This window comes from Arvicola amphibius, chromosome 8 (genome assembly GCF_903992535.2).
Source record: "Arvicola amphibius chromosome 8, mArvAmp1.2, whole genome shotgun sequence".
NCBI lineage: Eukaryota > Metazoa > Chordata > Mammalia > Rodentia > Cricetidae > Arvicola > Arvicola amphibius.
In genome coordinates this window covers 73,831,572-73,847,177 of record NC_052054.1, presented here as the reverse complement: position 1 = coordinate 73,847,177, position 15,606 = coordinate 73,831,572, and the positions used below count along the sequence as shown (strand labels likewise).

General features: G+C 42.3%; 1 protein-coding gene across 3 annotated transcripts in view; it reads left to right on the top strand.

The window, feature by feature from the left end:
* LOC119820560 (cytochrome P450 2B1-like) overlaps window positions 1-15,606 on the top strand; it is a 35,641-nt gene that overhangs the window by 1,025 nt on the left and 19,010 nt on the right. For 2 of the 3 annotated variants that reach the window (XM_038339027.2, XM_038339024.2), the window contains exons 2-6: window positions 8,355-8,517; window positions 8,654-8,803; window positions 10,535-10,695; window positions 11,890-12,066; window positions 12,674-12,815. In XM_038339027.2, the coding sequence (XP_038194955.2) occupies window positions 8,355-8,517; window positions 8,654-8,803; window positions 10,535-10,695; window positions 11,890-12,066; window positions 12,674-12,815 (793 nt within the window). The remainder of the gene's footprint in view (window positions 1-8,354; window positions 8,518-8,653; window positions 8,804-10,534; window positions 10,696-11,889; window positions 12,067-12,673; window positions 12,816-15,606) is intronic. The other variant, XM_038339026.2, reaches the window with a different exon arrangement.

The following is a 15,606-nucleotide window of genomic DNA, read 5'->3' as shown; positions in this document are numbered from 1 at the left end:
CTCACAGTGAGGGTTGGTGACATCCTGTCATGATAGCACAACATGCTGCATCTTTTCCTTGTAGGGACAGTCATCATGTCATCTGCAAACAAGGTTCCCAGGGGTTGGCCATGTACATTGGGCAGGGAATTCCTACCCTCTAAGTGACTCTTTAAAGAATTGTTCAAATCCACAATCCAATGTATGTGGCAATGTCAGGGAGCTGAGCTGGCTTCCTTGGCTAAAGGTGGTGTGGAAGGTCCTTCTGTCTATGTGTTGCTTTTATTGGTTAATGAACAAAAAATTGCTTTGAGCCTATGGCAGGAAAGAACAGAAATAGGCAGGGAAAGCTAGGCTATATGCTGGGGGAAAGAAGGGCAGAGTCAGAGAGAAGCCATGGAGCCACCAGAGACAGATGCTGGGAACTTTACCCAATAAGCCACAGCCATGTGGCAATACACAGATTAATGGAGATGGGTTAAATTAAGATATAAGAGTTAGCCAATAAGAAGTTAGAGCTAATGGGCCAAGCAGTGATTTAAATAATATAGTTTCTGTGTAGTTATTTAGGTTCTGGGTGGCCAGAAACCAACAGCTCCCTTCTCCAACAGTTAAGCATGGTTTGGTAGTGGCTCTCTCTTCTACACTCAGGAGATGAGAGTCTGTTGTAGATGTAGAATAAACTCATAAAAATTAATTAGTCAAGTTACCTGACCTGAGTGATATTGGACACAAGCTAAGCAATAAGAAATTTAAGATAAACTGAGAGTTCAGACAGACTTACATAAGAGACAGGACTTGAACAAATCACAAAGACTTTCTAGAACAATGACAGGTGCCGGGCGGTGGTGGCGCACACCTTTAATCCCAGCACTCGGGAGGCAGAGGCAGGTGGATCTCTGTGAGTTCGAGGCCAGCCTGGTCTACAAGAGCTAGTTCCAGGACAGGCTCTAAAAAAGCTACAGAGAAACCCTGTCTCGAAAAACCAAAAAAAGAAAAAGAAAAAAAAAAGAACAATGACAGGTATGGAAAAGAAGCCATTCCTGAGCAGCAGCTGGTACTAGGGAAAGAGTGGAGCCAGGTGGATGAGGTCACAGTGTGACAGGGGAGAGGCCTGCACTGAATCTTAAGGTCATGGGGATGAAGTGGCTTGCTGTGAGCATGGGCGATCTTTCCACTTTCTGGTGTCTTCTTCAATTTGTTTCTTCAAAGATTTAAAGTTTTTGTCATACAAGTCTTCCACTTGTTTGGTTAGTCACTCCGAGATATTTGATGCTATTTGTAGCTATTGTGAAGGGTGTTGATTCTCTGATTTCTTCCCCAGCCCTTTTATCATCTGTGCACAGGAGAGCTACTGATTTTTTTTTTTAGTTAATCTTGTATCTGCTACATTACTGAAAGTGTTTATGAGTTGTAGAAGTTCTTTAGTAGAATTTTTGGGATGGCTTATGTAAACTGTCATATCATCAGCAGACAGTGAGAGTTTGACTTCTTCTTTTCCAATTTGTATCCCCTTGATTTCCTTTTGGTGTCTTAATGCTCTAGTTAGGACCTCAAGAACTATATTGAATAGATATGGAAAGAGTGGACAACCTTGCCTTGTTCCTGATTTGAGTGGAATTGCTGGGATTTTTCTCTCCATTTAGTTTGATGTTGGCTGCTGGCTAGCTGTATATTGCCTTAATTATGTTTAGGTATGTTCCTTGTATCCCTGCTCTCTCCGAGACCTTTATCATGAAGGAATGTTGTATTTTGTCAAAAGCTTTTTTGGCATCTAATGAGATGTTCAAGTGGTTTTTATTTTTCAGTTTGTTCATATAGTGGATTATGTTGACACATTTTCGTATGTTGAACCATCCCTGGATCTCTGGGATGAAGCCAACTTGACTGTGGAGGATGATGGCTCTGGTGTGCTCTTGGAATCAATTTGCCAGTATTTTATTTAGTATTTTTGCATCTATGTTCATGAGTGAGATTGGTCTTTAATTCTCTTTCTTTGTAATGTCTTTCTGTGGTTTGGGTATCAGGGTAATTGTAGCCTCATAAAAAGAGTTTGGCAATTTTTCTTCTGTTTCTATTGTGTGGAATAATTTGAGGAGTATTGGTATCAGTTCTTCTTTGAAAATCTTGTAGAATTCTGACCTGAAACCATCTGGTCCTGGACTTTTTTTGGTTGGGAAACTTTTGATGACTGTTTCTATTTCTTCAGCAGTTATAGGTCTATTTAATTTGTTCATCTGGTCTTGATTTAATTTTGGTAAGTGATATTTATCCAGAAAATTGTCCATTTCCTTTAAGTTTTCCAATTTTGTGGAATATAGGTTTTCAAAATATGACCTGATGATTTTTGGGATTTCTTCCATGTCTGTTGTTATGCCCCCTTTTCATTTCTGATTTTGTTAATTTGGATATTTTCTCTCTTGCTTTTTGGTTAGTTTGAATAAAGGTTTGTCTATTTTGGAGATTTTCTCAAAGAACCAACTCTTTGTCTCATTGATTCTTTGTATTGTTTCCTTTGTTTCTATTTTGTTATTTCAACTCTCAATTTGATTATTTCCTGCCATCTAGTTCTCTTAGGTGACTTTGCTTCTTTTTGTTCTAAAGTTTTCAAATGTTCTGTTAATTCATTAGTGTGGGATTTTTCCAGCTTCTTTATGTAGGCGTTTATTGTTATGCACTTTCCTCTTAACGCTGCTTTCATTGTGTTCCATAAATTTGGGTATGTTGTGTGGTCATTTTCATTGAATATTAGGAAGTCTTTAATGTCTCCCTTTATTTCTTCCTTGACCCATTTGAAATTCAGGTGAGCATTGTTTAATTTTTATGTGTTTGTGGGTTTTCTAGAATTAGTATTGCTGTTGAATTCTAGTTTTACACCATGGTGATTTGATAAGGTACATTGGATTATTCCAAATTTTTTGTATTTGTTGAGGTTTGTTTTGTTATCGAGTATGCAGTCAATTTTTGAGAAGGTTCCATGAGGTTCTGAGAAGAAGGTATATTCTTTACTGTTTGGATGTGATAGTATATAGATGTCTGTTAAGTCCGTTTGAGTCATAACATCTGTTAGTTCCCTTATTTCTCTGTTCATTTTTTGTCTGATTGACCTGTCCAGTGGTGAGAGTGGAGTGTTGAAGTCTCCACTATTAGTGTGTGGGGTTTAATGTGTGATTTAAGCTTTAGAAGTGTTTCTTTTACATTTAAGGGTGGCCGTATTTGGGGCATTGCCCTTTCTTTTAACATGGATGACATGGAAAGAAATTTCTTCCTTCCAGATGCATTTCACACTCAAAATATTCATTCTCAAAAAAAATTAATAATCTGTGATCTATATACATTGTCCCATCTCGGGAATTTGGAAAATAAGCTGAGACTAAAGATGATAGTCAGCTCAGAGAAGGTTCACAGGCACAGGAACAGACAGTGAGAGGAGAGGCCGAGATCTGGTGCATACAGGTCAGCAGGTCCCAAGTCTGTGAAATGTTTCTGGAATAAAGCCATTTGATGATTTAGCTATTGCTCAAACGTTTCAGAATTAGGTTAAAAGTTCAGGCCACCTCTTTTGTAAATGTGCATACAGAAATCGACGTAAACTTTTAGCATTTTCCAGGTCTTATGATACACATGTGATCCTAGCATTTTGGAGGTGAGGCTAAAGGATCGGGAATTTGAAGTCATCCTTTTACTACAGAGAGAACTTGAGATCAGCCTGGGGTACAAACATCTGTCAAAAAAAAAAAAACCCTGAAAGGCACACACAAAATAATTTTAAGAATTCATGAACTTGTTCCAGGTCTATCTTGGTCCATCTAGTCACCCAATGTGTTTTGACTAGTGAAAAGAAAAGTAATGAACGTGTTTATTAAATGATACCTCACTTGATCCACACATTCACTTATTCACGAACTCACTGATAATTTATTTGGCCCCTTTGTCGTGGGGAGCATTCTAGCTATGACATCTCAGAGGTGGATAAGTTCACCACACTAACAGAACATTACCCTGCCAGTGACAGACAGACAAGGCAGATGGACAGGAGCAGTGGGAAAAAAACGCATCATGGTGTTTCAGCAAATGGTGAGAGCTGTGACACAAGGTCTTGCTGTCCTTGTGAGCAAAGACTCCGAGAGACACAGATAGTGGCATCGAGGGAGGCACATGGTGCAGAAAGGACCTGAAGGGGAACAAAGTCATGAACAACATGGGACTGGTGTCAGAGGAACAAGGGAGGAATGAAGAAAGGGAGGGATGGAGACTCAGAAGACCAATGGGATCATGTCAGTTTGGGCAATGCTAACCAAGGTGGACCTTGATCTTATTTTCATCACTAAGGGTACAGTGAGGGGCTTGAGGAAGGTTCAGGGTATTAAGTGAGGTATGTTTCAGTGAATGCTGTGACTTGGCTTGTGGTGAAACTGTTCTTATGGATGTAAGAGCAGAAGTGGGGAACCAGGAAGGGGCTTACAGAGGGCAGTGCATAGGATTTAAAGTAACCTTAACAACTCTGTGGGACAATGGTCTGTACCCTGTCACTTATATTTTAAATAAATGCCAATTGGCCAGTAGCCAGGCAGGAAGTATAGGCGGGGTGATCAGGCAGGAAGTAGAGTCAGGGAAACGAGAATTCTGGGAAGAGGGAAGTGCATTCTGCAGTCATGACCCAGCCACAGAAGCAAGATGTGATTGCCTTGCCAAATAAGATACCAAGCCACATGGCTAACGTAGACAAGAATAATGGGCTAATATAAGTTCTAAGAGTTAAATAAGAAGCCTTAGCTAATGGGTCAATTGGTTTATAACTAATGTAGACCTCTGTGTGATTCTTTGGGATTTAACGGCTGCAGGACTGGATGGAACAGAAAGCCTCAGTCAACAGAATGGTGCCCAAATTGTGGACAATTGTATCCACAGAAAATATGAGGGAGCTTGGAGAGTAATTCTACACACAAAATAACAGCATTAAGCCTGGCTTCTTGGTAGCAGCAGTTTCTCGGGTCTGCTCTGCTTACTAGAGGCAAGCAATTGCTCTCATTTAAGAGAGTCTTCCTGAATCAGCTTTAACTGCAAAACCATGCAGCTCTTTTAAAGAGGTCCTAAAACAAAATACTTAAGTGGTGCTGATGAAAAGCTGACCACATGCTTTTTGGAGGTGGCAGGGAGCTTTAAATGCCATAGAGTTGTGGCGATAAACATGGCTCTGACTGGTACCTCCACTATGAGGCTAGAATCTCAGAAAGCTAAAGAATGGGCTGGATCCAACTGTCAAAGCCACGGCTTTAATCCTAGACATATTGATTAGCAAATTAAAGACTCATATGGTTAGAAAAAGAGAGATATATACAGCAAAGATAGATTCAAAGATGAAGACAACCTCTAAATGGTTTACTGTGTGTTTAAAAATATATGTAGGCTTGGGAGAAAAAAAGCATAAAGTCCTTAAAAGAAGAGAGTAGTTGGTTGTGGTGGCACACACCTTTAATCCCATCACTTGGAAGGCAAAGGGAGAGAGCACACACTCTCTGTGTGTTCAAGAAGAGCCTGGTCTACAGAGGGAGTTCCAGGACAGCCAAAGATATACAGAAAAACCCTGTCTAAAAAAAGCCAAAAAATAAAAATAAAAGAAATAGAGGTTAAAATAAAGCCATGTAAAGATGGAAAATACAAGAAAGTCTGGATACTGTATGTTATTATGTTCTCTTTGAATTGTTTGAATGCTGAGGAAGGAGCAACCCTCTGCTAAAAGATATCTGTTTATAAATACTGTTGATAAATACAAGATAGGTATTTTGAAAATATCTTGACTTCAAAATTGAAGTCAAAAGGTATGTTACTTTGGAGAAGAGGTTTTGCTTTTGTTTCCACAGGAAATGAGAAGCTGTAGATTCATTATGAGTTAAGAAAAATCAGGTTTGATCAAGGAAGACCACCTGAGAAATCTCTGATAGAAGCAGATGGCCCAGATGTCTGAGTTCATCCAGAACATCCAGAACAGCCTCAAGAATCATGACTTGATCATAATTTTAAATTTTCTTTAGGTCCCCATAAGATTATGAGTGCCCCCAACCAGCAGAAAGTTGCCTGAAAAACTATGCCCACATTCCCAAAAAATGGACTTTGGATATTTTCCTTTGTTTAGAATGTTGGTTACAAGTTGTTATGGGTAATTGTCAGGAGAAAAGCTAAAAAAGGATATTAGACAGCACTCAGGAGGCAGAGGCAGGCGGATCTCTGAGTTCGAGGCCAGCCTGGTCTACAAGAGCTAGCTCCAGGACAGGCTCTAGAAACTACAGGGAAACCCTGTCTCGAAAAACCAAAAAAAAAAAAAAAAAAAAGGATATTAGATTCAGAGTTCTTGTTTTTTAAAAAAAAATCGGGGGAAGTGCTGTGGGACAATGGTCTGTACCCTGTCATTTATATTTTAAATAAATGCCGATTGGTCAGTAGCCAGGCAGGAAGTATAGGTGGGGTGACCAGGCAGGAAGTAGAGGTGGGGTGACCAGGCAGGAAGTAGAGGTGGGGCTATGAGAATTCTGGGAGGAGGGAAGCACATTCTGCAGTCATGACCAGCCACAGAAGAAGCAAGATTCAGCCTTGCCTAATAAGGTACCAAGCCACATGGCTAACAGAAACAATAATATAAGTTAATGGGGCTAGAGGGCAGAAGAGGGCACCAGCTGTCCTCCTCTATCAGTTTGGCCATTCCATTGATGCAGGATCCTAACAAGATCTAGGAATCCTATCTTCAGCATCAAAACTTTAATCAGGAGTCCTATGCTTGTATGAACGAACCTGCTGGCTTATTGTATTTGTACTGAGATATAAAATACTAGTCATCACACTGTGCAGCAAGTGCTCTTATCCGATGAGCCCCAATTACAGTGTTTGCAAATGCAAATATCATCTATCATCTATTTATCCATCAATCTATATGTACCTATGCATCTATCTGTCTATTATCTATCATCTATCTATTATCTACTTTCTATTATCTCTCTATCTATTATCATCAAGATCATCATCATACTTGTGTATGTGTGAGTGTGTGTGTATAAATGGTATCATATATATCTGATATCTGAAGAAGCCAAAGAGGTCATCAAATCCCACAAAGCTGGCATTACAGGCAGTTTTTAGCTATCTGACATGGAGGTGGAACAAAACTCAGGGCCTCTGCAACAACAGCAGTGCTCTTAGCCACTGAGCCACCTCTCCTGACCAACCTATTAAGTTTTGAGTTACGATGTTGTTGAACTGGGTCACCTCTCAAAAAGCCTATCTCCATGAATTTTAAAGATGAACACTTTCTTACCACTAATGTGGAACATCAAGACTGGTCCCTGTCTCAGCCCATTATAGTCTCTACTTCCCACTATCCCAACACATCATCAACTGCACCTCTGTTTGAACATCATTTAGATGCAGCAGATGGGAACAAAACTTGCTTTTGTGTAGCATTAAGTTGGCAAGTTTCACTTACACCGTTGATCTGGTCTGAGGTTTGTTAGTTTATTGCTGCATAAGATTCGCTGCTGTGACCCCATCTAAAAACATAAATACATCAACATCAAACATGTGCAGAGCTTTTTCTTAGCATTGTCCCCTAAACAACACTGGGCACCGACCATTTTCATAGCCTTTCATTTCTATTAGCTGACGTGCAATCTAGAGAGAGGAAAGGTTACAAGAGGACAAGGGGGGGGGGTGTTTGCAAACATCGCATCATGTTTCTCAAGGGCTCTCAGCACTGAAAGGTTGTCATGTTCCTGGGATCAATTCCCAATGATTGTATTGCCTGGCATTTTCCCAACTGTCCAAACTGCAGTCATGACTCACATTCAGGACCACTTAGTAGTACTTCCTATCACTTTCCTTCCCATGTAACCCAGTGGGTGGGTCAGGGCCGTTCTATCTGAATGTTGTCAGGAGACAGTGGACAGGCTGAAGCTGGACCACAGGAAGCATGGTTCAGCTGGCCAGACTGAAAGGTATGAGCATGAGTATGACTGCATCCATTTATGAATGGATTATTTTTTTGACATAGAGTCAAACGTAGTTTGAGACTGGCTTCAACATAATATGCAGACAAAAATGATTACTGATTCTCTGGTCTCTACTTCTCTTGTGCCAGAATTATAAACAAGTGTTGTTGTCCTGTCTCCCTACTCTACAGGGCTGGTGTACTGATTAGGAAATCCAACCAATCAGTGCAGACCCTGCCTGTCTGGTGAATTAACCTTCACCTCTTAGGTCCTCAGGAGAGAAAGGGTGGCCGGGGGAGGGGTTCCTATTTACCAGTCTGTGTCTAGGAGTTTTCACAGTGTAACAACAACGTTTGCACTGACTAACCACAACCCTGGTTCCCTTGTGCGTGGCAGCTTCGAGAAAAATATGGAGACGTGTTCACAGTGCACCTGGGACCGAGGCCTGTGGTCATGCTGTGCGGGACAGAGGCCATAAGGGAGGCTCTGGTGGACCAAGCTGAGGCTTTCTCTGGACGGGGGACAATGGCTGTGTTTGACCCAGTTGCACAAGGATATGGTGAGATACAGGACAGAGCAAAGTGGCAGATGTGGTCCAGGAAGATGTGGGTGAGAGGTGGAGCCCGAGCTGTGGGAAGGACTCCGGGTCTTTGAACTTCCATTGTAACCCAGCCATGCTTCCCCTACGTTCTTAGGTATGTTCTTTTCCAGTGGCGAACGCTGGAAGACCCTTCGGCGGTTCTCTCTGGCCACGCTGAAGGACTTAGGGATGGGCAAGAGGAGTGTGGAGGAGCGGATACAGGAGGAGGCCCTACATATGGTGGAGGAGCTGAGGAAATCCCAGGGTGAGTCCCAGAGAATGGGCAGAAAGAAAGATGGTGACACAAGAACCTGAATGCAGAGCCTAAGAAAGAGAAAGGCAAAGGCTGAGAAACAGACAGACAGACAGACACATACACAGAGTATGGAGAGGATGACAGACAGAGGAGGAAAGAGAATTACAAGGACAGGAAAGAATGTGAAGTATTTTGTTTCTAAAATAACTAAGATTCATAGTGGTCATTTATATTCAGAAAGTCAATCTGTGAATACATTTTCTGTTTCAATGGATAGTTTTGGTGGACACCCATCCTCTAAGAACTCTGAAGGTGAAGCAAGACAGCCATGAGTTCAAGGCCAGCCCTGTCTACATTGTGAGGTCCTGCCTTTGATGTGGCTGTGGCTGAGTTGTGGAGAGCTTACAGCACCATATACAGTGGGCATGGTCCTGCATGTTTCTAACCCCAGCACCCTCGAGGTGGAGGCACGAGGATGAAAATTCCAAGGTCCTCTTCTACTGCACATTAAGTTCAAGGCCACTTTTGCTCCCCCTCTGCCCATGGTCTTATCAAAGACAAATGTGAACTCTAGGTCAATGAAGGGAATGGAGCAGGAGGACCTGCAGACATGGGCTAAGCAGGGATCTGTGTTTTCTTCCTTGTGAGTGTGCTGGTGAGCAGAGTGAACACAGAGGCTCATGGGAGTTTTACTTTGGTAGAACTCAGAGGAACTCTGGGCACTTTAAGGTTCTTTATAACAGGGCACATTGGTGACATAAACATTGTTTGCACCTCCATTTCTTTACACGGAGTATTTCCCATTTCTTATTGACCTTTCTCTGGAGATCTGAGAGGTCAATACGGAGGGTGGGAGGGAAGAAATGTGCAGAGGCTGAGAAGAATGATGGGTGAAAGAAGTCAGTAATGGAGGGACCCAGAGGAAGAGAAGCAATCTCCAAGGCTGAGAGTGAAGCTGTTGAGCCCCAGGGAAGGATCCACACAGGATCAGAGATCATGGACAAGACAACCCTAGGAAGAGGAGCAACAGTGGCCCTAATACTGTTAGACTGACAACAGCCCTCCAACCACCAGGGTCCATGACTGAACCTGGCACACAAAGGCAGCAGGGGCTGATGGCTTCTGGAACACCACAGAGCTCAGAAGTGAGAGGAAGGATGGAAGAAGTCAGAAAAGGAATTGAGGAAATTAGAGAAGGGATGGAGGAAGTCAGAGAAGGGATGGAGGAAATCAGAGAAGGGATGGAGGAAGTCAGAGAAGGGATGGAGGAAGACTGGAAGATGTGCATGGAGTGTGCAGGACTTGGAAATTCACACAGCCATCCCTGAACCCTTCTCTACACCATTCCCTTCAGGGGGAGTTAGCTATCAGCTCAGAGTCAGGATGTTGTCCTGGGAGGAGGAGCAGTGTGGAGACTGACTACACACACTCCACCTCTCGGTCCCAGCATCCTAGCTCCAGTCATGATTAGCTGAGTTTCCTTGGTGAAGGTACCCCCTTCTCTGTATATGAATAACACCCCTTATTCTGTACAGTACTGAGGGGAGTTAAATAAAAGTATGCGTGCATCTCTGAGCAAAGAGCCCAGACTCTTATGTGCATCATATATGCAAATTTGGTGGCAGCTGTTGCTGTACATTGAGCAATGAGTGATGGGGACAGGTTTACAGAGATGGGGCTGAAGCCAAATATTCCCTGGTTCTATACCCCTGTCTCCTGTCCTGTGTCGTCATCTTCTAGGAACACCCCTGGACCCCACCTTCCTCTTCCACTACTTTACAGCCAACATCATCTGCTCCATTGTCTTTGGAGAACGTGTTGACAAAAAAGACCGCCAGTTCCTGCATGTGCTAGACCGGACCTATCAGACCATCTCACTCACCAGCTCATTCTCAGGCCAGGTCAGTGGGTGGGTGTAGTGAGGAGTTGAGCAGGCCTGCTTTTCATCCTGCCTGGCTCCCAGCCACCGGCTAGCTTATGCCCCAAAATAACATCACACAAATTGTATTCTTTTATACGCTGCCTGGCTCATTAGTTTCTGCCTCTCACTCACATCTTGACTAACCCATATCTAATAATCTATGTAACACCATGAGCAGTGTCTTACTGGGAAAGATTCAGCATGTCTGAACTGGCGGCTGGCTCCATCGCATCTCTCTCCCTGAGGAGAGGCATGGCAGTCTCTCTCACTTAGGAGAGGCATGGCATCTTGCTCAGAGAGCAGAGAGGCATAGCGATTTATTAACTTCCCTTCCCAGCATTCTGTTCTGTCTACTCCACCCACCTGAGGGCTGGCTAATCAAATGGGCCAGGCAGTTTCTTTATTAGCCAATGGGAGTCCTCCATCAGGTGGGAAGAGTGGAGCATCCAAGGCAGAGAAAAAAAGAGGCTGCTCTGTGGGCAAAGAAGGGAATATCTTAGGGCTGGAAGAATGGCAGAGACAACATGGAGAAGCATGGTGCCTGTGGCCTAGAGGAATTGAGGGAAGAAGGAGCAGAGGGAGAGAGGAATGTTAAGCAGGGTGGAGAGATCCGAATGCAGAAATACAGAGCCATCTTGACATGGGAAAATGATGACGTGGGGGATGCAGAGGACAGAGGACACAGTATTTCATGCCTGAGCCCCTGAGTTCATCCCCAGGAAGTGGTGGTGTACAACACATGAAATTCCAGCAGTTTGTTGGTGGATGCTGGGGTATCAGAAATTCGGGCTGATCTTTGGTTACATGTTGAATTTAAATCCAGTATAACATAAATGTGTTCAAAATACAATTAACCCACAAATTGAAACAAATTAAGATAAAACAGCAAGGGTGATTAGGAGAGAGAGCAGAGAAGAAGAAAAGGGCGATACAGAGAATGTAAAATGGAGGTTAGAGACTGATTTAGAGATACAGTTCAAAGACATGTATATGTATGGTGTGCATGTATGACCTGTGTGTGTGTGTGTATGTCTGTGTGTGTGTGTGTGTGTCTGTGTGTGTGTCTGTGTGCCTGTGTCTGTGTTCCTTCATGACGTCTGGTGACCTAGGAGCACTGCCCACTTCCTGAGACCTGATAACTCCATGTGACCTGCTGGGCCCTTCTTTCTTGCAGATGTTTGAGCTCTATTCGGGTTTCCTGAAGTTCTTTCCTGGTGCCCACAGACAAATCTGCAAAAACATGCAGGAAATCCTTGACTACATTGGCCACAGCGTGGAGAAGCACCAGGCAACTTTGGATCCCAACAATCCAAGAGACTTCATTGATACCTACCTTATACGCATGGAGAAGGTAAGTCCTGCAAGAATGAGAGGGGATGGCTGAGAGTGAAGGCTGAGGATGTGAGTGGAGGAAAAGGGGGCAGAGGATGGGGAGGAGAGACAGGAAATGGAGTGTAAGAGATGCAGAAGTGCCGGGAGGTGGTGGTGCACGCCTTTAATCCCAGCACTTGGGAGGCAGAGGCAGGCGGATCTCTGAGTTCGAGGTCAGCCTGGTCTACAAGAGCTAGCTCCAGGACAGGCTCTAGAAACTATGGGGAAACCCTGTCTCGAAAAAAATTAAAAAAAGAGATGCAGAAGTGTCTGGAAAATGATGAAAATAAATGGATGAGAAAAATGTGATAGGGAGAAGGAATGCTGTTGAAGAAATGCAGGGCAAGGGACAAAAAGCAGAAAAGACCACAGAGGAAGAAAGAGCATTGGAGACGAACCATGCTAAACTACAGAGAGCACAGTAAAGAGAGAAGACAGAACAGAGACCAAGTGACATTGTCAAGGACTGAGAAATGCCACGTGGTCCAGATGGTGGGACAGAAGGACAGTTCCCAGGATGTGTGTGCCTCTCCCTGCAAGGCTCCAGTCACCCCTGACCCTCCCTTCTCTCTCCCATCTGGAACCAGGAGAAGTCCAACCAACACACAGAGTTCCATCACCAGAACCTCATGATCTCCGCGCTGTCTCTCTTCTTTGCTGGCACCGAGACCAGCAGCACCACGCTCCGCTATGGCTTCCTGTTCATGCTCAAATACCCCCATGTTGCAGGTGAGCCACAAGCAACCAGTTGCTTCTAGCTCCCCATTGGCTACAGAGGTTTCTGTGGATGAAAGAGACATGGGCTTCTTACATATGGTACTCTGAAAGCTTTGGCCTGCTTCTAAACTAAGGCAGTGCTATGGGTGGTTGATCCGTGGAACCATCCATCCTTCCATCCACCCTTCCTTCCCTCCTTCTTTCCTCCTGTCTTTACACCATTCACTCATCTTTCTGTCCTTCCACCTCTTCATCCATTTACCCATTCTATTTATTTACCCATCCACTATCTACCATCCCTATATTCATCTACACACCTATTCACCCACTTATGTAATCCTCTGCCCATCTTCTCTATACCCATAGATTAATAATCCTTGATTCTTTCATCTCTGTTTGACCCAATGACATATATTTCATTCATTTATTTGGATGAGTCAGCTTATGAGTTTTACCCCTTATCACAGATAGTTTGGCAGGCTCTCTGTCATTGATTCACGGGTTCATTCATATACAAACCTTCTCATTCCTTATTCCTTCCCAAAGGCCTTTGAATTCACCCTTCACATGTCTATCCATTCTTTCATGTACCCATTTAATAATTCATTCATTTATCTGTGATTATTTATCATTCGATACGCCTACCTTTTTATTCCTATATTTATTCATTTATTTATTCACATATTCCTTTGCTAAGCCTATCATCACTTCATTATTGGTTAGTTCTATTCATTGATTTATTTGTGTATGAGCCTTTGTTGATTTATTAATTGATTAATACAATGAGTGAGAAGTGGAATGTGGACATCCAGTGCTGGAAGAGGCTGCTTGCTTGTTTCCCGGTAACCTGGCATGTTAAACTTAAAATAATCCCAAACTCTCTCAGGTTTAAAGTAGATTGTAGTTGGCCATGTTGGCACCAATTTGTTTATGGAGAGAGCTGCTTTTTGTTCCCAGCTGCTTGGTCCCAAAATGATCGCACAGAAACTGTATTAATTAAATCACTGCTTGGCCCATTAGCTCTAGCTTCTTATTGGCTCTTATATATTAATTTAGCCCATTTCTATTAATCTGTGTATCGCTAGTGGCTGTGGCTTACTGGCTAAAGTTCCAGTGTCTGTCTCTAGCAGGGCTACATGACTTCTCTCTGACCCCACCTTCCTTCCTCCCAGCATTCAGTTTAATCTTCCCTGCCTAACTAATTTCTGCCCTATCAGCAGGCCCAAAACAGCTTCTTTATTAATCAATGATATTCACAGTATACAAAGGGGAATCCCCTTTTCTGTTTAAATGAAAGGGAAGGAAAAGGGAAGGCTTTATCTTCAACAGTAAAATTACATATAACAAAATAGGTATCAAGCAAGAATTATAGTTACAATATTTATATCTACTTTATCTGGTATCATAACAAAGGAAAACTATAACTATCAATTCTTCAACTCCATCAAAGACTCCCAAAAAATATAATACTAAAGCATTTTAAATGCCATATTCAGTAGTCTTTGAAAGGTTTGAACAATGCCTCTATCTGAAATACAACTCTGTACATCTGAAAAATCTTAAATGACTAAATCAGCTGCACAAACACAATATCTTAATCAAAAGCAGAAATATACATATAACAAAATTGACCTTAAATTTTTATCAATAAACCAAGATACATACCAATGCAAGTATCTATAGCATATTCCCCTTTGAATGTAAACAAACATTTATAAGCAGTATTTGGGAATATGGGCATAGTTTTCTCCAAACTGCTTCCTGCTGTTTATTGGGTGAAGTAATTTTTTGAGGGGTGTTCAAGGCAATCTTTCAAAGGGTCTTGGTCCACCAAAGCACATTAGTCTGAAAGCCATCCACAGGTTCTCATCCTCTGTGAAAACAAAAGAAGAACCTCTTTTCCAAAGCAACATATCCTTAGACCCATATTCTGAAGTCAAAACACCTTTAAAATATATATGTTGGTTTAGCTTAGCAGTCCCCAAAATCAAATGTCTCTCTGCAGTCAAAAAATTCAAAGAAAACACAATAATATACATAATCCAGACTCTGAATTTTCCATCTTTATGTGGCTTATTCTTTCTTTACTCCTTTTAATCTATAACAGTCTTACTCTGTCTCATTAAAGACTTTACCATTTTTTAACCATTTACTTGTTTTTATAACTGTCTATACTCTTTTTCTTCTCTCTCCCATGCCTATGTTCATTTATCCAACACTGTTACCCATTTAGAGGTCTTTTCCATCTGAATCTGTCTTTATTGTGTATCTGTAATTCTTTACTATCCAGGAGCTCTTCTTAATATGCTAAGCACTTCTTAAAAACTTAAGCTGCAGCATTGCTATGTCAAATATGCTTACTCCACACAGTCCAACATGGTGGAAGTCCATTCACCACCTCTGCAAGCTGTGCACATTGCCCAATTCCAAGTATGCAGTTGGTCTATGTTGAGCTACTAAGCAGTTTGTAACATGCTGCTTACAAACCCCATTTAAATGCTCAGCCTTCTGAAAGAGCCAAAGGTCATGCTGGCAGCATGGCCCAGAAAACTGGCATTTCAAAACAGCTTAGCATTTTTTCTGCTATGGCTGAATCAGCAAGACTGTTCTTAAAGGAGCTACAGCATGCCACCAGGAAACAAAGACCATTTGGGAAAAAAATGTGACTAAACTTTGAATTTTTGCTTCTAGAGTTCCAAGCTTTCTCAGATGTTATATTGATTTAGTCTACCACATTGATGCACCAATTTGTTGGCAGAGAGAGCCACATTTTGGTTCCCAGTTGCTTAGCCCCAATAATCAC